Here is a 19,872-nt window from a genome sequence, read left to right as displayed (position 1 = left end):
CTGCGGGACCCCGAGTTCTGACCCACGTGCATGGCCCCAAGTTCACAGCCGATCCCAGGCCCCAGCCGCAGCCCCTCAGAGGCCCCGCCTCCTGCCGGATGGAGCAGGATTGTCCCAGCCCTGCTGCCTGCGCCCTGCTGGCCCTCCTCCCCGCCTGCCCCTCCTCCCTGCATGCCCCTCCTCCCCGCCTGCCCCTCCTCCCGCCTGGCCCTCCTCCCCGCCTGCCCTTCCTCCCGCCTGGCCCTCCTCCCCGCCTGCCCCTCCTCCCGCCTGGCCCTCCTCCCCGCCTGCCCCTCCTCCCGCCTGGCCCTCCTCCCCGCCTGCCCCTCCTCCCTGCCTGACCCTCCTCCCGCCTGGCCCTCCTCCCCACCTGCCGGAGCGAGCAGAGCTAAACCAGCCCCAGGAGTCGCCGTGTGAGAACAAAAAGACAGAGCAGCTGCGGGCCGGACCCGCCCGCGTGGTGATGGCCACAGACACATGCTCCGCTCTCAGAAAACCTTCTCCTTGTATTCACAGACACACGGAGCTCTGGACGAAATAATTACAAACTTCTTTTTCCCTCAAAAAGCAAACAAGCCGAACAGAAACAAACACAAACCCTCCGACAGCAGTAGACAGAAAGGGCGTCCCTCCCTCCAGGGGGCCGTGGCCCGGGGTCGCACAAAGTGCTGGGTGCGCCCCAGGGACGGATTCTTCCCCCGCTCCCCGCCGGGCTGCGGCCCTCACCCACTCCAGCCCAGCCCGAGGCTGCTGCTCTTCTCCCCCTGCTCACCCTCCACCGCCTGGCCATCTGGCGGCGGGAGCCCAGCCTGCAGGCCGCCAGGCCGACCTCGGAGCTGCCCCGTGCAGCGTGGGGGCCACGGCCCGGCCGGCCTGCTCCCCGCACAGCGCGGTGCAGCCGCAGACAGAGGCGGGGCCTGGCACGAAGCTCGGGGGGCGAGTCATGGGGTCTCATGCAACATCCGGGCAGAGAAGGGTCTGGCCCAACAGCCAGAGGCCAAGGCCAGGGAGGCAGGGGGGGGCGCCCCAGGGCGAAGCACTTGCTTCGGGCCGTTCACGAGCTCTGGGCGTCCCCGGAGGAAGACCCACCAGGGCGAGAACCCAGTCCTGAGCCAAGGCCGGGGCCCCGCAGGGACCGCCCGCAGGGACCGCCTCGCAGGACCCAGGGGACCCAGAGAGCACCCCGCGTGGGAGCGTGCGCCCCCTTCTGGACAGGAATGTGAGCAGCAGGGACGGCGAGGGACCCGTGTTCTTCCCGCCGCATCGGGTTCCAGTCTCTGGCAGCAGGCAGGACAGACAGCCTCGGGTTCGGGTTCGGGTTCGGGCAAGGACAGTACCATCGACCAGGGGGCGGGCAGCCCCCTCGCTCCCAGGGCACCTTCCTGAGAGGTGCCCGGGCAGAGGGCACGGGAGGTCAGGGGGCGGCCGGGCCCTTCGGTGCCCTCTCCGACGCGTCGCCCCGGGAGCAGCACGAAGCAGGAGGCTGAGTCCAGGCTGAGCAATGTGGGGAGGCCCCTCCGCCCTGGGCCGGCACCCGCTCCCGCCCGGGCTTCTGAGCGCCGCCCGCAGGACGGGACGGGACGGGACGGGACGGGCTAGGAGCTCTGACTCCCGCCGGCGCTGGCCCGGCCTCGGCGGGCAGCCACGCAGGCCGCCCGGCTTCCTCTATGTACAAGCGGCGAGCCCAGCACAGGCCGCCGGGCAGACTGACGGGCAGACGGCAGGGCTCAGCACCCTCCCGGTCCCCGCGGCCTTGGGGGACGAAGGTCAGCAGGCATTTCCCCGTCCGGGTCCAGGACTGGACACGGGGCCCAGACAGTCCCTGAGTCCCGCCTGCGGCCGGTCACTGGACGCCCTCCTCTTCCACGTAGGTCGAAGGAAACCAGCCGATCTGAAAAGACAGACGGCGAGTCACTAACGGTGTGTGTGTGCGCACACGTGCGTATGTGTGCGTGGGTGCGTGTGCGTTTGTGTGCATGTGCACGTGTGTGAACAGGATGTGGAGGTGGGGACCCTTCAAAGGGCGACGCCGGCCTGGAGAAGGGCTGAGAGCCTGGCGGAGCCCCGGCCCGGGAGGTGGGGCCTGAGAGGCAGGGCCCTGAGCAGCCACCTCTGGGGGGAGGGCGTTCGCCAGGCCTCAGGGAGGAGGGAGAGAAACGGCCATGATGAGAGAATCAGATTGGCTGCTTCCTGCACGCCCCGCCCTAGACCCCCGAGCCGGAAACCCAGGCCAGTGCCCCGACCAGGAATCCGGAGCCACACTGGCCGGTGTTAAAAAAAGGAGTGGAATGAAGACACGTCCCCATCCAGCAAAAACTAAGGACTTCCAGATGGACTCGCCGGGAGCACAGACCAGGAGGATGTGCCAGCGGTGGGAACTGGTCTCTGGCGGATGCCGGGAGGAGCCGGGGCCCCGGGAAACGTGAATCTAAATGAGCACTGGCTGCCTAACGCAGGCCACGCCCTGTGGGGCTGAAACATGCAGGATGAGATAAAGGCCCGCCCGCCTGGCTCAGTGGCTGAGTGTAGACCCAGGAACCAGGAGATCCGAGTTCGATTCCCAGTCAGGGCACAGGCCCGGGCTGCAGGCCCCATCCCCAGTGCGGGGTGGGCAGGAGGTAGCTGATCCATGATTCTCTCTGACCACTGATTGGTGTTCTCTCTCTCTCCCTCTCCCTTCCTCTCTGAAATCAATAAAAATGTATTTAAAATAAAAAAATTTTAAAGATACAAGACCACACCTTCCCCGAAGCTCAGGGGGGAGCGGGCAGTCAGGGGGGGGACCCCTCGCTGGCGGGAAGGCGGTCTCTCCGCAGGGGAGGGGGGGGGCAGCCACTCACCCGGCCGTTGGTCTCGCCCCGCCACCAGCCCTGGTCGCCGCCGATGCGGCTGTAGATCTTCACCACGTCGCCTTCCCGCAGCGAGAGCTCCCGCATGTCCCGGGCCGCGAAGTTGTACCGGGCCACGGCCGTGCCGATGACGCGGGGCGTGAACACTGTGGGGGGATGGGCGGGTCACCGGCTGTGGGGCAGGGCCCGGCCCATCCCCGGGGGGAGGCCGGGTGGCATAAAGGCTCTGGAGGGACAGCCCAGGCCCCAGGCCCGGGCCCCTCGCTCCTCGGTGGCCTGAGACCCCGGTGGAGGGAACCAGAACCGCCCCACCAGCCCTGGAGCTCCCACAGGCGATGACCGGGCTCCCACAGGGACAAGAACAGACGCCATGCTCTGACCATCACAGCGCCTGCGAACCCCCCACCTGCCCCACCGTGGTCCCGGGCGCCACAGGCCAGGGGACAGCGCGTGGCCGCCGCCCAGCTCCCAGCCCTCACTCCGACCGAGCAGCCTGAGGGACCCCAGGGCTCCCTTTCCAGGTCCCCAAACTGGAACCCCGGCTGGACCAGCTCCCCCGGGACCCAGGAGCCCTGATGGACAGGCGACAGTGACCGCGACAGAGAGAAGCAGGCACGGCAGCTGGGAGGCTCTGGCTCTGGCAGCGGAGGGAGGGCCGTGTGGTCGGCCACTGAGATCCCGCCCCCTGGCCCCCAAGTCCCGCCACCCCGCGGCCAGCGCTGAGGGGGCCGCCTGGCCGCCTGCCGCTGCCAGAGGCACAGCCCCCCGTGAGCAGCGTGGGCGATGGCGGAGCGGCTGCGGAGCGGCCATCGGGGAGCGTGTCAGGGTGACAGCAGCGAGGGCAGCGCCAAGCCGGACGGGGTCTCGGGTGCAGCAGCCCCGCCTGCCCCCTCCCCCCCTCAGCTGGACGCCGGCAGGCAGCCCGCCAGGCCCCCCCCCCGCGGCAGCGGTACCTGACCAGAAGGGAGCGGAGGAGCCCTGAGAAGCCAGGCCGAGGCCCTGGGGACTGAGGAAAGAGAAGCTGTAGGAGGCGCAGGAAGCTGCAAAGAGCGAGAGAGCGCGTGAAAGGCCAGGAGCCCAGGCCGTGCTAGGAGCTGGGGGGATGGGAGGCGGCCCCAAGGCCCACCAGGCACAGCACAGTGGCCGCCGCGGGCACCCTGCCTCCAGCTCAGCCTCTGTACCTGCCCCGGAGAGCAGACCGGGCCCTCTCCCAGCGGCGGGCACGGGAGTGGCGTGCGGGAGCCTGCCCCTCGCCCAGCACACAGCAGGTGCTCACGAGGGCCTGCCAAGCCCCGGCCTGCTCTGCCCGGTGGACCCACGCCGGGCAGGTCCTGCCGCTGGGGAGGCGGGTGGCTCAGGGTCAGTGCTGGGCTGGATGGCGAATGCTGGGGCCCAGCCTGCCCCCACTCCAGGGCCACCCGCCCCCCCAGCCCCTGGGCTGGGCAGCAAGGCCCAGTCTGCCAGAGGTGCTGGCCTGGCTCCCGCACAGGGGGCCACGGGGAGGGGGACACAGGGAGGGATCTGAGACAGGCGGGACCCGCTCTGATCTCTCCCCGTGCTGACCTCGGGCAGAGGCACCCAGGCTCAGAGCGGCGTTCCTCCCCGGACACCCAAGACCACCGGGCACTGGGCCCGGCCTGGGAGGTGCTCCTGCCGGGCGGGGGTGCCAGGGCACTGCCCCGGCCGAGGTCAGCGTGGCCCCCAGAGAGCCTTGCCTGAGGGCGGGTGGGCATGGGGCCCGGGCCGCGGGAGCACCGGTGTGCCTGGGGCGGGCACTACCTGGGGACCGGCTGGAGGTCCTGGAGGCGGCCCGCTCCCGGGACTTGTAGGGGAACTTGAGCGTGGTGTCCAGCTGCTTGAAGCTCTCCTTGAGGGAGTGGCTCTGGTAGTACTCCACCAGCTCCTGCAGGACACACACCGTGACTGCCGCCGCCTCCAGGCAGGCCTCCCGGGTGCCCTCTCCCACCTCCTCAGGCTCACACAGGCGATTCCTCTCCTGGACCCTCGAGGGCCCCCTCCTCCTCCTCGTCCCCCAGCGCCAGGCCCAGGCGGGTGGCCAGCGCCCCAAAGACCTCTGAGCCAGTCACCTCTCCCCCCGACGTTTCCAAAGGAGAAGCCTGAGAAATGCTGAGGCCAGGGTGCAGGGGTGCTCCCTGCAACTCTTACACGGATAAAAGCGGGGACCCCGTGTGCCCCACACCGGGGAGAAGCTTCCAGAAATAACAGTTTGCCCAAGTGGCCGAGGCCCCACGGGCACCAGCCAGGGGAGGCGGGGGGCTGGCCGGCCCGTTTTTCACTACGCCTGTCGGGGAGCAGGCCAGGCGTGGGCATATGGACCTCAGTGAGGCTTCCCGGGCGGGTGGTGGTTTGGGGGCGCAGTGGGGGGCTATCTGTTTTACGTGGCGTTTCTGTGGCCACTGTGGGCCTAAGAGCTCAGGTGGTCTCCGTGCATGGACTGTGTGTGAGGAGGAGAAGGAGGGGTCCAGTCGTAAAGGAGCTGCATCCGGGGAGCGGGGAGGCGGGGGGAGGGGCCCGCGGGGGAGGGGTGCTGTGGGGAGCAGCCGCGGGCGAGGTTGGCTCACACCAGGCCTCACTGGCCATGGCTTCCGGCTCCGGTAGGAGGATAGGCTGGGCCCTCCCGGTCACTGGCCCTTTTGGGGAGTCTGGGGGACGGTCCCGAGGCGCGGGGTGCAGGGGGCCTCTCCTCCGTGGAGCGGCGGCCATGGGGCCAGGCCCTCCCGGACCCCGGGGCCCGGCCGGCAGGAGCCGCAGAGCCGCCTACCAGGAGGCTTTCAAACTTCTTGGCTTCCGTGATGTGGATCCAGCTGTCCTTCTCCACCACCTTGATGTGCTTCACCTCGTCATTGAACCTGGGCAAGTCCAGGACGAGCGGTCACCGATGGCCCCGGGCCCAGCCCCTCCCCCCTCCCGGGGGGGGCGCTCAGGAGCCAAGACACACCTGGGCCTCGGCTCACACCGCTCTCTAGCCCTGCCTCTCGGTCCTCCCGCCCCACCGGCTCTGGGCCTGCCTCCCACGGCTTGCTGTCCGTCTGTCTGCCCACCTCTCCTGCCGGAGCTCCAGCTCCCAGCCCCGCCGGCACGGCCTCGCAGCCACTTCCTGACTCGGGGTTCTGCTCGCCCTGCTCTCCGCCCTGGGGACCCCCCGCCTCCTGTCTCCCCAGAGCCCGAGGCCTCGGCCGCCAGGGCGGTAGGTGGGAGGCAGCCCGCACCGGCCCTGACATCTCCTCCCAACGTCCTACACTGCACACCCTCCCCTTCGCCGGCCCGGCCCGGCTCCTCCTCGGTCACGCCAAGCTCGCAGGGCCGTGGTGGGCTGACAGCAGCCAGGATGCTCACCGTGGACACCCTTCCAACCTGACCGTGTCCAGGTTTGGGCACCGCACCCCGTGGCCACCCAGCCCAACGCCGACCTGCAAGGACGTGGCTGAGGGCCCGCCCGGCGCCGGGACACGTACTTGATGCTGATGGCAAAGCGCTCGGCCTCGGCCGGCCGCTCCCGGACCAGGTAGGTGCCGCTGGCGTGGGACTTGAGCAGGTTGTCCGTCTGCTGCCGCTCCATGTTGCCCGCGAACCTAGAGCCACGGGAGGAAGCGAGGGGTCGCTGACGGCCCTGACAGCGTCCGCCGCGACAGCGTCCGCCCCGCAGGAGCCGCTGGGAGGGAGGCCCGGGCTGGGCCCCGGCGGCTCCCCTCCTCCAGGCGGCCGGTGGCCAGGCGGGCGGAGACGGTCGCTGGGCCCTGGGCCATCTGCACCGCGGCTCACACCCAGACCACCACCTTCACGCCTGTATCAACGCCAACATCCCCTGTCCCACGAGCGGCTGCATGTGGAGACACGTGACTAGACCGGCCTCCAATGTACCGCCTCCACATGCGGTAGCGACTCTCCATGCAGAGAGCGTGAGACAGCACCTCACTCCCCCAACCGTCCCCCCGTGACCGGCAAAGGCGGCCGCCGCCAGGGGTGGGGAGACCCCAGACCCAGGCCATCAGGCCCAGCACGGAGCAGGGTAAAAGCTGGGCTCTGCTGCCTGGAGAACCCAGACCCAGCCTGCTCTCAGCTTGTGGGTCACCCCACAGCCCAGGGCCCCCCAGCCCAGAGATGCCCCCCCACACAGCCCAGCTCCCCCCCAGCCCAGGGCCGCGCTGGCCGGCTCACCAGGGGTAAGCACTGTAGTCGATCTCCCGGGACGGCAGCCGGCCAATAGGGGGCTGGCAGAAGAGAACATGGGGTTAATGCCCCCCAGGGGCCGCCCTCATGAGGGGGGATAGAAGGGGCTGGTCGGCAATGACCTGACCCTTGGGCCCTGGAGCCACTGGACTGCGGGGTCCCTGGGGGCAGTGACCGGGACTCCACCTCTGAGTGACTGGTACTGGTTTGAATGAATGAGTGGTGAAACGAGTGAATGAACGAGTAGCAGCCACCATCCGCACCTGCCCCAGGAGGTGTGACAGAGGCTGCAGAACGCCTCGGGGGCCACGAGCACCCCCACAGCGTTTCTAACACCCGTGATGGGATGCAGCCCCCTGGCCGGGTCCTTCACACAGGAGGGCCCCCTGCCCTGGGCCCACCCTCTCCTCCGCCAGCTCACCCGTCCGTCCACGGGGCAGGGCTTCACGGACGCGCTGGGGAAGCAGCCGGACTTCCTGGTCTGCACCAGCCGCCCCTGCGGCAGAGGGAGGCACGGTCAGGCCGAGGGCCGGTGTGTTTGGGGGCAGCTTAGCGCTCACTGTCCCCCAGGGACAAGCACGGGGAAGGGCCATCTGGAGACGCGGTGACCTCCGCTGACCTCACAGCCCTCTGGGCAGGACGGGGTCACAGAGGAGCACGCTGACCCGCAGAAGGTCCTCCCAGGGTACAGCCACGGCCCCGAGGCCCCGCCCACAGCCCTCCTCCCTCCACCCCGTCCCCCCACCCCCACCTGCCCTGCCAGGGCGCAGGGCCTCTGCCTGGGCCAGGGGCGGGGCAGGCGGCTGGCCTCCACCTCCAGCCCAGCACCCACCTCCCACCACGGAGACTCGGGGTCCCCTCTCAGCAGCTCTATCACGTCGCCCGTCTGGAAGGTCAGCACCGGCTTTCCAGGGGGAGCGGGGTTGCCGTGGTAATTCTGCACGGCCACCATCTTGGGACCTGTGGGGACAGGGGGTGGGGGTGACTCGGGGACTCCATCCTGCCCAGACTCCCGCGTCTCTGCTGTGTGTGCATGTGTGTGCGTGTACCTGTGTGTGTGCAGGTGCGTGTGTGCATGTGGTAACAGGCTCGGGGACGTGTTTTCTTTCAGCGCCTCTCCTCCCAGGACCGGCAGCGGCGCCTGCAGGAGGCGAGCTCCGGGTCAGAGAGCAGGTGGGCCTGGGACACGCCAAGGCCACGCCCTCACTGGCCCAGGCGGCTCTGGGGCCGAAGGGGGTCCTGGCTGAGCCCCTGAACCGTGCAGGCCGGGCCTCGTCAGGCCCCGCTCCGGCCCGGCCGCCCGGCGTGGGCCTGTCTGCCCGTCCGGTCCCGGCGCTGGGTCCCAGCGGCAAGGGCATGATCAAGCCACGTTCCTGTGACGAAGTGCAGGGTGGGTGGGTGTGTGCGTAGCATGTGCATGGCGTGTGTGTGTGCGCACGCGCGCGTGTGTATGGTGGGAAGAGGAGACAGAACACGGGAAAGCAGCCGTGTTCCCGGCTGCGTGGCTCGGGGCCCAGGTGACCGCTGACAAGGACGGGAGCCGAGAGGCCCCAGCCCGCACTCACCTGGTCCAGCTCCAGAGGCATCCTGTGAGGGAAGGACAGATGACAGGGCTGAGAAGGCCACCCACAGTCCGACACTCCTCCTCCCCAGAGAAGGGTCAAGGCAGGGAGGGGCGGGACAGGGACGTCCTAGACTCCTGCGCCCCTGTGACACCCCCTGCTATTTCTACTGTGTCTTCCCCCTTTGTGCCCCCTACAGCCCTGGGACCCCCACCCTTCCCCCGCCCACCTTACCACCAGCTCCCACCTCCTCCAGGAAGCCTGCCCTGACCGCCCGGCCTGGAGCTCCCTGTCTGAGCCTGGGACAATCCCGCTGCCTCTGCTCCTCCAGGGGCGTCTGACACCCCACGCAGGGCTGCTGAGCACGTGTCAGTGCTGGCTAACTTGTCTGGACCCCAAAGCTGGGCGGCCCGGACATCCACACCCCACAGTGACCTCAGGGCAGCCTCGGGCCAGCTAAGCAGAGGGCAGTGAGCCAGCGGGCAGGCGGGCAGGAGCCAGTGACAAAGCCGGACCCCGTGGCCACGAGCCGGCCGCTGGGCAGTGGGAAGGCGGCGGTGGGCAGGGCAGCAGCACCAGTGGCTGTGCTCGCCGGGGCGGCCGGGAGTGCCGGGAGCTGGCACGGCGGGGCCTGGCGGCACAGGGCGTGGGCTGCGGGCGGCAGAGCGTGGCGGACTCACCAGGTCAGCAGGCGAACCTGAAAAGGAAGCACCGGGCTCAGGGCCAGCCCCCAGCACGGGCCGGGCTCCCCGCAGCGGGCGAGGTGCGTGTCTGACCAGGGCTTCCGAAGGCGGGAGCGGCCCGTCTGGGGGGCCCCCAACCAGACACAACGGGAACTGGGCGAGCGGCCGGCCCAGGGGAGCGCCCACAGCAGGAGGGGCTGCGGGCCCCCGCACGGGTCCGCTCGTTTGCTCGTCCTACATTTCCCCCATTTCCCCGCAACAGCACGCAGCGGTCAGAAAGCCAGTCCTCTGACCCGCACTGGTCCGTGCGGCGAGCCCAGGCCGGAGGGTTCTGGAAGGTTTAGAGCCTGCACGGCAGGGCTGGGGCCTGGGTCCCGTGGGGACAAGGGCGGGGCTTCGTCCGAAAGCAGAGCTGAGGGGCAGGGACCTGCGGAGGCCACCGCGCCCTGCAGGTGTGGATGGCCCAGGCCCCCTCCCCGCTGCCCGCCATGGACACCGATGTCCACCCCCGTCCACCCTCAGGGCAGCTCCCCCAGGAGACGCCACGGCCGGGAGCAGGGGCTCTGCCAGTCCCGTGGCTGCTGAGGCCAGGCCCGGGGCTGGGACGGGGGAGGAGGCCCCACAGGGAGACCCGGACCCCGGACCGAACAGCCTCTGGTCATTTCTTCACCAGTTCACGGGGGCATTTATTTTCTTCTCTCTCTTTTTTATTTTCCTTCAAATTTTTGACAAGTATGTTACTTTTAGGATCAAAAGAACAACAAAAACACTTCCCCGAATGCCAGTCACCCAGCGTGAGGGATACGTGGCCACAAGAGGGCAGTGCTCCTGCCGGGAGGGGGCTGGATGGGGGTGGGCGGGTGGGGGTGGGGCCCAGGGCCTGGGCCGTCAGACGCTCCCCCCCTCTCAGGCACTGGGCCAGACTCAGCAGTAAATAGAAACTAAGTGCGTGTGCGTGTGCACATGAACCACCTGCAGCACGGCTCAGCTGGAGGGCCAGGCGCCCGGCACAGGAGAAGCGGGCACAGGGTTTCTCAGACCAGAGCCCCCACGCACTTCCCAGAGGTTCTGTGTCCATTTTGGGGGACCCCACAGGCCCCCGCTGGGATGAGGCGGGGACACGGGGAGGCCGAGAGCAGCCCTCCAGGGCGCAGCCAGGAGGGAGGAGCCCGGCCCCTGGCCCTCGACCCGGCCCCTGGGGCAGGCGTCCGCCCCTCCGAGCCTCGGTGTCCTCAGCCGTCCAGCGGGCACCTCAGCAGGAAGGAGCGCGTGCTCACGCACCAGCCCAGGAGGGGGCGAAGGTGGGGTGGGCCGCGGGACCTGGGCGGGGTGTCGGGCGGCCCGGGGGCGGCTCCCGGAGGGGGCGGAGGTGGCGGTGGGCCGCGGGACCTGGGAGAAGGTGGGGTGGGCCGCGGGACCTGGGTGGGGTGCCGGGCGGCCCGGGGGCGGGCAGGGTACTCACTGATCTTGCAGGGCGGCGTCACCTCCAGGCACTCCTTGTGGGCCCCGACCCCGCACTTGGTGCACAGGTAGCCCTGGTAGAAGGTGCCCCTGTGCCGGGGGCAGTGGGGGTGAGGCAGGGCCCAAGAGCACCAGGCCCACCCGCTGTCCCCCCAGAGCGCCCACCCCTCCCAACCCCGGGCCTCTGAGACCCCGTCCCGCTCTCCCCACTAAGGTGACCAAACGTCCCCCTTTTGGCGGGACAGTCCCGACCTTCAGCAATTTGCCCCGCGGCGTTTTGAAAAAGTCCTGATTTTTTTATCCAAAAATCGGGACTTTTTAAAAACGCTGCGGGACAAATTACCAAAGACAGCCCGCCTTGCTCTGCCACCCCACACGGCGGGCCCTGGGCACCCTCCCCGCAGGGACAGTCCTCCCCGGCCCCCCTCCCGGCCGGGTCTGAGCTGAGGGCCCGGCCCAGGGCGGTAGAGGAGGTCGGGGCGGTGGAGGAGGTCGGCTGGTGGAGGAGGCGGTCTGGGCGGTGGGTTCGGGCCCCTCGGCGGGGGCGGGGCGGGGCTCACCGGAGGAACATCCGGCAGGCCTTGCAGCTGGTGGTCTTGTCAAAGGTGTACATCTGGAAGCTGTGGTGGTTGGCGTTGGCTTTGTCCGGCTTGATGTTCGACCTGGTGGGAGGGAGGTGGCAGGTTCCGAGCCCGCACCAGCGGGCGGGGCCGGGACGGAGCAGGGTCTGCCAGACACCCCGGCTACACAGGGTTTGGGGAGCAGGCGGGGGCACTGGACAAGCCTGGGTGGAGGGGCCCCTCGGGAGGCCCCGGGGGACGAGCCAGCGATGAGAAGACTGTGAGTGGCAGTGAGCTGGAGCTCACAGCAGGCACATTCCCTGCCAGTGGGCACGGGGCCGGGGCTTAGACAAAGATCGGGGCGCTCCTGAGAGGGTTCGGGGAGACACTGCCACCAGGGGCTGGGGGCAGAGGTGAAGGAGACATCTTCCCTTTTTTTAAAAAATATTTTTTTAATTTCAGAGGAAGAGAGAGGGAGAGAGAAACAACAACAGGAGTCATGGATGGGCTGCATCCTCCAAGCCCCCCACTGGGGATGGAGCCTGCAACCTGGGCCTGGACCCCGTCGGGGAATCGAACCCTCATCTCCTAGTTCACAGGTTGACGCTCAACCGCTGAGCCACGCCAGCCGGGCGGTCATTGGTTCTGACGTGTCCTGCCTGGGCGTGTCCCCCTTCGGCCCCCCTAACCAACCCCTAACTGCCTCCTTGCACCGCCGGTTCACCAGGATAGAGGCCAGGAGTGGGCGCACCTGCCCGTCTGGCCGCGGAGTCTGAGGGCACAGGACCTGCCTCTCCGGCCCCGGGGCCAGCGTGCCTGGGTCCCCGTGACCCACTGGTCACCTTCTCGCTGGACAGAAGGGCTCCTCCCGGACTAGCTCTGTGGCTTCCACAGACGGGGACAGTCCCAGCCTGGGCCCCGAGGGGGTCACCAGGGGTCCATCTGGCATCACGACCACTGCGGGCCACGGTGTGCCCTGCCAGACAGCGTGCCGGGCTGCCTCGGGGCAGCGGGCAGCGGAGCCCGCCTGGGCCAGCTACGATGCCACCAGCATGGCGCTGGGGGAGATGAAGTTCGTCTGGGTCTCTGGGCATCTGCCCTCACCCTCACGTGAGAGAGGCCTGGACAGAGGCCCCCCGGGCTCCTGAGCCGCCCAATACTGCCCCCTCGACTCCCACGCTGCCCCCTGGATTTCCATGGCCATCCCCACCTGCTCCATCCACTGGACAGAGTCCCCCCGGGCTCCCGAGCCCCCAGCCCAGGGCTGCCCCCGGACTCACATGGCCATCTCAAACTGCTCCATCCATTTCCGCTTCGTGTCCTCCGTCTTGCAGAAGAACTGGAAGCCCTGCTTGCCTTGCAGGTGGATCAGGTAGAAGCCATAGGACCACTGTGAGGGGAGAGAACATGTGTGTATCCACGTGTACAGTGCACGCCTACGCATGTCTATGCCTGCATGTGCACATGTACGTATGTCACACACAGGCATAGGAATTTGGAAACCTCAAGCCCATATGTTAGAGTGCCAGAGGGAAAGGAATCGGGGAGGACCTGAGAGAGGGAGGGGGAAGGGGGAGAGGAGAAATGACAGAGGATGACAGAGGGACACTAGACTCGCATGCATGTTTGTTCTTGTGTGTGCATATATGTATGTGTACAGTATACTCACGTGTGTGCATGTGCATATGAGTGTGCATGTGCATGTATGCAGTGCCCTCATGTCTGTGTCTGCACACATGTGCATAAGGGCATGTGCACACCCCTCCCAACTCCTCCAGGTGCACCCTCAGCTGAACTCCACTGGTGCATCCGGGCCCTGAGCCTGAGCAGGTCCCCGGGGAGCCCGCGTTCGGGAGCCAGCCCGGCCTTCCATCCAGCACACAGGCGCCCACTCTCCTTCCTAAACGAGGCGCCGAAGGAGCGCCCGCTCTGAAGCAAACCCACCCAAACCCACCGAGGGGAGCAGGGAGGGGAGGCCATGGGGCTGGAGCCCACCCCGCGCCCACCCCCTCGGCGCCCCGGCCTGGCCCTCGGGGGCCGCCGCAGGCCCGGAAGGAGTGTGGAGCCCGAGCCCCTCTGTTAGAGTGACGGGGGGCGGGGGGGTCAGAGGGGAAGAGGGAGGGGGAGGGGGGAGAGGAAATGGAGAAAAGACAGAGGGTGGCAGAGCACACTAGACACACCCCTGACCAGCCATGGCCTAATCTCCGGGGAACAGGCCGGCGGGGACCTCGCTTGAACCCTCTGTAAGAGACAAACCTTCCTGCATCGTCGTGAGAAGGAAGATGAGGAGGAAGAAGCCATGGGCCACCCTCCTTGGGCGCCCCGTTCCCCATCCCCTCCCGGCTCAGCGGGAAATGCTGCCTTTGCCGGGGAAGAAGGCCTGGGGGCACCCCCCTCGCCCCGGGTCCCCGTCCCCTCCCGGCTCAGGGACAGTGCCGCTCGCCGAGGGGAGGAAGGCGTGGGCGCCAGGTGCTTACCATTTTCCCATGAGACTAGGCAGCGTGAGGAGGAGGGAAAAGGGGGAAGGTCATGACGGGCTCACAGCCCAGGACACTGGCCGCTGAGAGCCTGGGTGGGCAGCGGCCTTCCCCAGGGGGAGAGGAGGCGGGCGGGGCCCTGGGGTGTCTCAGCCGGGAGCTGGGCGTGGCCGCGGCTCACCCCTCTGGGCCCAGGAGCTTGTTTGGGACCCACGGTCAGGCAGGTCCCCCAACAGCTCTTCCAGGCGGCACCTCACTCTGCACTGTGAACCCTGAGGTCCGGGACCTGGCTCTTTAGCACGTGGGCTCCTGGCCCTCACCCCACTCAGGGCTGCAAATGAGGCCCCAGCGATGGCGCAGAGGCCTCTGCAGGAGCAGGACTGAAGGGAGAGAGCAGGGCAGTCCCATCCAGCAGCCATGGCCCCACCCCCAATTGCTATGGACCCACATCCAGGAGTCATGGCCCCACCTCCAGGAGTCGTGGCCCCACCTCCAGCTGATGTGGCCCCACCCCCACAACCATGGCCCCGCCCCCAGCTGCCGTGACTCCACCCCCAACAGCCAAGGGCCACTGTCCATGCAGCAGTCTGAGCACTTAGCTGGGTCCTCTGCTCCTCCCTTCACTCGGGCACTGAGACACTGGCCACTCCCACTCCCGGGAGGATTCAGAGACAAAGCCAGGGATGGGCTGGGCGAGAGGGGCGCCTTCAGCAGGAGCCCTTCTGGCAGAGGATGACTGACAGGAAGCCCTGTCCCTGGCAGCCCACCCTTCCCCAAGGCCACTCCGCACACCCCTCCGTGGGGCCCCCCGGCTCCCTGCCCGTGCGCCCCGCCGCCCGCTGCCCGCCGCCCCAGGACGGGCCCCACCTTCTTGACGTCCCGGTTGTTCATGGGGTCGTCGGTCATCTTGTGGAAGAGCAGCTCGATGATCTCCTTCAGCTCGTAGCTGTAGCCCCGCCGCTTGCACACGATGACCACCTTGTCGAACAGGAACAGGTACCTGCCCGCGCGCAGGGGCGTCAGCGTGGCCCGCTCCGTGCTCTGTGCTCCGTGCTCCCGGGCCCTGCCCTTCGCCTGGCTCCCCCCTAACGCTGACCCTTGGCCAGGGCTCTGGCGCTCCGTACAACTCCTCCAGGAAGTCCTCCTTGACCTCCCCCGTGGCCCAAGGAGCACATGGACTCCTCCACCCACTAGCTCCAACGCCCACTCACCAGAGGGGAGCCGAGCCCCTGTGTGACAGAGGACACTAGACACAGCCCTGACCGGCCATGGCCTTAACCTCCGTGGGACGGAGCAGGCGGGGCACAGGCCCGGCCCGGGCCTCGCACACGGCAGGAGGGCACGGAGGGCTGAACAGCTGCCGTGCCAGCTCAGCCAGAGCCGTCCCCACCGCCCGCCAGGCACTCCCTCAGTCACCTGGCAAAGGGCTCCCGTGGCCACTCTGGCCGGCTGGCTGCTGGGAGCCTGGGAGCTGGCCGGCCACGGCCTCTGGCTGTCCCCCAGCCCAGCCCGGTGCAGGGCAGTCCGTGGGCGTGGCGGCCGCTGGCTGGCTGCCGAGGCTCACCAGCGCTCTCGCCGAGAAGGCAGGAAGCAATTAAAACGGAGCCACACAAAGCCGGGCGGCAGGCAGCGCCCGCGGCAGAGCCGTTTCCTCACCGTGGGGGCGGGCGCCTGGCTGGGCCGGTGCCGCCGCCCGGGACGCTGTCACCCGCCCGCTCACCTGTCCTGCTTGGTGTGGTTGACGATGGACCGCACCTTCAGCTCCCCGTCGATCTTGGGCCGCCCAAACTCCTCCAGTTTGACTTGCTAGGAAGTCGGGGAGGGCGGTTAGCCGTCAGCTCGTGCCGGGCAGGCCCCCGTCCCGTCCCCGCCCGGAGGAGGCTGGGTGCACCAGCCCAGGGGCTGACCCCACAGAGGCGGAAACCCAGCGACAGAGCCGGCGCTTAGAACAAGGAGCAGGTGACGGAGAAGCAGGCCTGCCCTCTCCGGTGCCCTCGCCGCCGGGACTGCCTGCGCCTCCCAGGAGCAGACCCTGCACGGCGGGCGGCCTCCCTCCCCGGCCGCTGTGGCGATGCTCAGCGCAGGGACCAGTAGGAAAGGCCAGACGCCCGGCCCGAAAGCCAAGTTCAAGGGAACAGAGAGCGTCTGACAGACGAGGGTGGGCGGGGTTGTCCTGCCCGGAGCACAGGGTGCAGGTCACGCTGACAGCCCAGCTGCCCCGGGGCCGTGGGACAGGCTTCTCCCAGCCCTCTGCTCCGCGGAGACTCCATCCCGTTTCCTGTGAGGCTGTATCTCGGCTGCTCTGCTTGGACGCGGTCCCGGTGACCCACGCAGACAGGAAGGCTGAGCCCTGCCCTCCGCCTGGCTCCGGCATCAATGCTGACCCGCAGGTACGCCTCCTCCAGGAAGCCCTCACTGGCCTCCCCGCCCTTGAGGGGGCCGTGTCCGCGTGGCGCTCCAATGGACGGGTCACCCATGCACAAATTCATGCACCACGCCTCTCCGAAATATATATACACACACACATACTGGGTGGCCAGGTTATTATGCGTTCAGAAATCATAATAATCTGGCCACTCAGTTTGTGTCCTATAGAATAAAAGGCTAATATGCAAACTGTCCCCTCGACCAGGAGTTCGACCAGCAGGCAGGCTGGCCAACCGCCCATGTCCCCAACCCCTGGCCAGGCTGGCCGGACCCCATCCATACATAAATTCTTGCACCGAGCCTCTAATGTACACTGAGTCGTCACATTATTATACGTTCAGAAATCATCATAATCTGGCCACTCCGTGTACATTTAGAAGAGAAGTCTCCCTTCTTCGGAGAGTCGGCCACACTTACCAAGTTTTCTATGGAACTCTGAAACTCGCTGATTTTCTTCAGGGTCTCTTTGTCCCGTTTCACTTCATTTATGTACATGGCCAAGTCCTTGGAAATAGCAGTGTGGGGCGGTTAGCGGGCCCACGCTGGGCAGGGCGGGGGCTCAGCCCCAGCCCCCAGCCCGCATCCACCCAGAGCGGGGCCCTTTAAAGCACCGCCAGCCCGGCCGCCAGGCTCAGGGGTTGAGCGTTGACCTGTGAGCCAGGAGGTCACGTTCAAGTCCCGGTCAGAGCACAGGCCCAGAATGTGGGCTCCATCCCCAGTGCGGGGCCTGCAGGAGGCAGCCGATCCATGATTCTCTCTCATCATTGATGTTTCTGTCTCTCTCTCCCTCTCTCCTCCTCTCTGAAGTCAATAGAAAATACATGTTTTTAAAAAGCACCTTCCACCAGCTGCCAGAGGTGGCTGGCTCTCAAAGCAGCAAGGAGTGAGAAGGACCAAGCCCCTGGACAGATAGAAACTCGGGAAGAAAAGATAGAACCAACCCCAAACCGCACTCCAATTGGGGCCAAGAACCCGAACTCCCGCCTCCTGACCCCGTCGGTGTGAGAAGATAAACAACAGGCACCTAGACTCGAGCAGCCATGTCTTAGCTCTGGGGAGGGGACCCCTAGGAGGGGACCCCCCCAAAGGCCACCGCCTCCAGGAGCCCCGGCTGCGCGTGGGTGAACCCCACCGGCTTGCCAGCTGGCCATGCCATGCAGCCTCCTGCTGACCACCAGGGGGCAGTGCCCACCACAATCCAGAGGGCAGAGCGAGTGGACAGGGCACCCAGCGCTGCGGAGAACCAGGGACCCGGCCCACCCCGGGAACCAGGAGGGGCACAGGCTGCCGTGGGTGGAGCCGCAGCCTGGTGCAGCCCCCGCAGAGCTCCCGCCGTGCCAGCGCAGGGCCAGACCCGAGGCAGAAACGCTGCAGACGGCCGGTGGCCGTGCGCCCACAGCAGCCCTGCGGTACAGGCCACGGCCACACGGACGTGGAGTGAAGTCTCCCACGGGCGCAGGCTGCTCAGAGGCACGCTCAGCGTGGAGCATGCACAACAGGGAGTGGAACCCAGGGGCCCCCTGGGAAGACTGGGACACAGCGGGAGAGGGGCGGGCCCGGCCTGCCACCACTCAGCGGGAAAGGCTGGAGGTGCTCAGGCCTGGCGTGGCCAAGCATGCCTGGGACGTGGCCACGTGGCAAGCACCACCGCAGAGCCCCACGAGCACGCTGACGGGCGGTGGGAGCCACAGGAAGGCTCATGGCAGTGTGCGATGCCAGCTGAGCTCCCCTTGGCAGCTGCCAGTGGCTGGCATGGGCCTGGGAGGCGGGGGAGGTGGTGCGGCTGGGGGGGTGGCTCAGGGGCGGGCATGTCAGAAGCAGACGTCCCAGGGCTGGGCAGCAGGCAGCACAGGACAGATGCCCAGAACCGAGTGGAGGGCCTGGGAACCCGTGGCCCCAGCAGACGGCAGGAAAGCCTGCAGGGTCCCGGCCCCGACCCTCTGCCCAGGGCACCTCCACTGTGCCCGCCCTTACCTGTGCCCTGCTGCCCAGCTTATCCCTGTCCCTGCTCTGCTCCGTGCTCCCCGGGAGACGCTACATCTAGGGTGAACCCCATTCCAGGCCAGGAATGCAGGCCTGGTGGGCTAAGCCCCAGGCCAGCCCGGCCGCTCACTGCCTCAGTTTACCCACCCACCTGCATGGCTTCCAGTGCTTCTTTCAGCTGCTGCCTCTCGGGCCGGTCGGTGGAATGGCTCAGAAGTTCCTGAGGGGGTAAGAAGGGAGTACAGGGGTCCTGGCCTCTGCCCTCGCCCCCACCGGGCACAGGGTGCGGGCGGGCACAGAGCGAGGCCTCCTGAGACAGCCGGGCTCAGCTGCCGCCTCCAGCAGACAGGAGGCCCCCACCCGGGCCACCCACTGCTTCAAGGGAGGGGTGTCCCCAGTCCGGTGGGTAACAGGAGGACACTCCCGCCACAAAGCTGGGTGCTGAGCCCACAGGAACTGGCTGGTTCACAAGAGCCTCCCTCGGCTCCTCCCACAACCAGCGTCGCCCCAGGTCCGTCTGCCCAGAAGGACTTCATTCCCCTTTCTCCGTGGCCACCGGGAACACTCCCTCCTGGCCGGGGCGCTTCCTGTCCCCGCCCCCCTCCCTGCCGTCCCCCCCCCCCCCCCCCCCGCCTTCTCCACTGCGCCCGACGTGAGCCCTCCCTCTCCTGTGCACCCTCCCACGGCGCCAGCAGAGCCGGCTCCTCGCGCCTGCGGCTTCCAGGCCTAAGCAGCGCCCTCCTGTGGCTGCTGGCTCTAACCTGGGCCCCGCCCCGCCCGCCGGCCGCGGGCTCACCTTCAGGAGGAGGTGGTACTTGAGCACCCGCTGCATGGGCACCACCAGCAGGTCCTGCAGCTTGAACTTCCCGTCCTGGACCTTCAGCGTGCATTCCTGGGCGTCGGGGCAGCAAGGCGATGAGGGGCGTCCCGGCCCGGGGACGCTGGGCCCCGACGCTCCCGCACCCCGGCCGGGGGCAGACCTGAGGCCGGAACTGGGGCCCAGGCGTCCCGTCCTTGTCTGGCCTGGCTCCCAGAACCCCCTCCCCAGAACCAGGGCAGGGCTGCCGCCTCTCACAGCCTCGGGGCCCCAGTGGTCACACGAGGGCCGCAGGTCTGGGGCTGGCGCTCCCTGGGCCGGCCCCCACGCCCTCGGGGAGCCGGCTCACACAGGGGGGGGGGGGGGGGGGGCCCGCACCGCTGACTAAGGGACCACTCCGGAAGCAGGGTCTGACGGGAACCCAGCCGGGGGCAGCCCGGCCCACCCCAGGGAGGGGGGCGAGGACAGGGTCCGAGTGGGAAACCCCACAGGAGCCGGGCCCTGAGCCCGAGAGGATGGGAGAGCGGGCGGGGGTTGGGGAGGGAGGACCTCCACAGCTCCCTGCAAACAGCCGTCACCTGGGGCCCCCTTGGGTAAGGTGACCAGACATCCCAATTTTTAACAATTTGTCCCTCGGCATTTTTAAAAAAGTCCTGATTTTTGGCAAAAATTGGAACTTTTTTAAAGCGTGGTGGGACAAATTGTTAAAAATCAGGACTGTCCCACCGAAAGCGGGGCATCTGGTCACCTTGCCCTTGGGGTCCACCTAGACCAGGGTCCGGGGTCGGTCACAGCCCCTCACTGAGCCAGATCCGGTCCTTGGAGCCTACCTCACCTGCACCCAAGGGCTCAGGCTGGATTC

At 68.0% G+C, this 19,872-nt stretch overlaps 1 protein-coding gene across 3 annotated transcripts in view; it reads right to left on the bottom strand.

Annotated features, from left to right (window-relative positions):
* Positions 1 to 527: 527 nt before the first annotated feature.
* Positions 528 to 19,872, bottom strand: part of VAV2 (vav guanine nucleotide exchange factor 2) — a 62,433-nt gene continuing 43,088 nt past the window's right edge. Inside the window, exons 10-29 of one of the 3 annotated variants that reach the window (XM_084899648.1) lie at positions 18,990 to 19,085; positions 18,345 to 18,413; positions 16,628 to 16,714; positions 15,504 to 15,589; positions 14,651 to 14,783; positions 13,784 to 13,798; positions 12,587 to 12,696; positions 11,307 to 11,408; positions 10,748 to 10,836; positions 9,283 to 9,299; positions 8,606 to 8,627; positions 7,873 to 8,000; positions 7,462 to 7,536; positions 7,029 to 7,081; positions 6,326 to 6,442; positions 5,632 to 5,719; positions 4,629 to 4,752; positions 3,803 to 3,889; positions 2,841 to 2,995; positions 528 to 1,891 (exon numbers count right to left, since the gene is read on the bottom strand). In XM_084899648.1, coding sequence (XP_084755774.1) covers positions 1,844 to 1,891; positions 2,841 to 2,995; positions 3,803 to 3,889; positions 4,629 to 4,752; positions 5,632 to 5,719; positions 6,326 to 6,442; positions 7,029 to 7,081; positions 7,462 to 7,536; positions 7,873 to 8,000; positions 8,606 to 8,627; positions 9,283 to 9,299; positions 10,748 to 10,836; positions 11,307 to 11,408; positions 12,587 to 12,696; positions 13,784 to 13,798; positions 14,651 to 14,783; positions 15,504 to 15,589; positions 16,628 to 16,714; positions 18,345 to 18,413; positions 18,990 to 19,085 — 1,701 coding nt within the window. In that variant the 3' untranslated portion in view covers positions 528 to 1,843. The remainder of the gene's footprint in view (positions 1,892 to 2,840; positions 2,996 to 3,802; positions 3,890 to 4,628; positions 4,753 to 5,631; positions 5,720 to 6,325; positions 6,443 to 7,028; positions 7,082 to 7,461; positions 7,537 to 7,872; positions 8,001 to 8,605; positions 8,628 to 9,282; positions 9,300 to 10,747; positions 10,837 to 11,306; positions 11,409 to 12,586; positions 12,697 to 13,783; positions 13,799 to 14,650; positions 14,784 to 15,503; positions 15,590 to 16,627; positions 16,715 to 18,344; positions 18,414 to 18,989; positions 19,086 to 19,872) is intronic. The other 2 variants (XM_084899649.1, XM_084899650.1) reach the window with 2 other exon arrangements.

The sequence above is a fragment of the Pipistrellus hanaki genome (genome assembly GCF_964339955.1).
Source record: "Pipistrellus hanaki genome assembly, chromosome: 11".
Taxonomy (NCBI): domain Eukaryota; kingdom Metazoa; phylum Chordata; class Mammalia; order Chiroptera; family Vespertilionidae; genus Pipistrellus; species Pipistrellus hanaki.
Note: the sequence above shows the minus strand (reverse complement) of the source record. Positions and strands in the feature narration are given on the sequence as shown.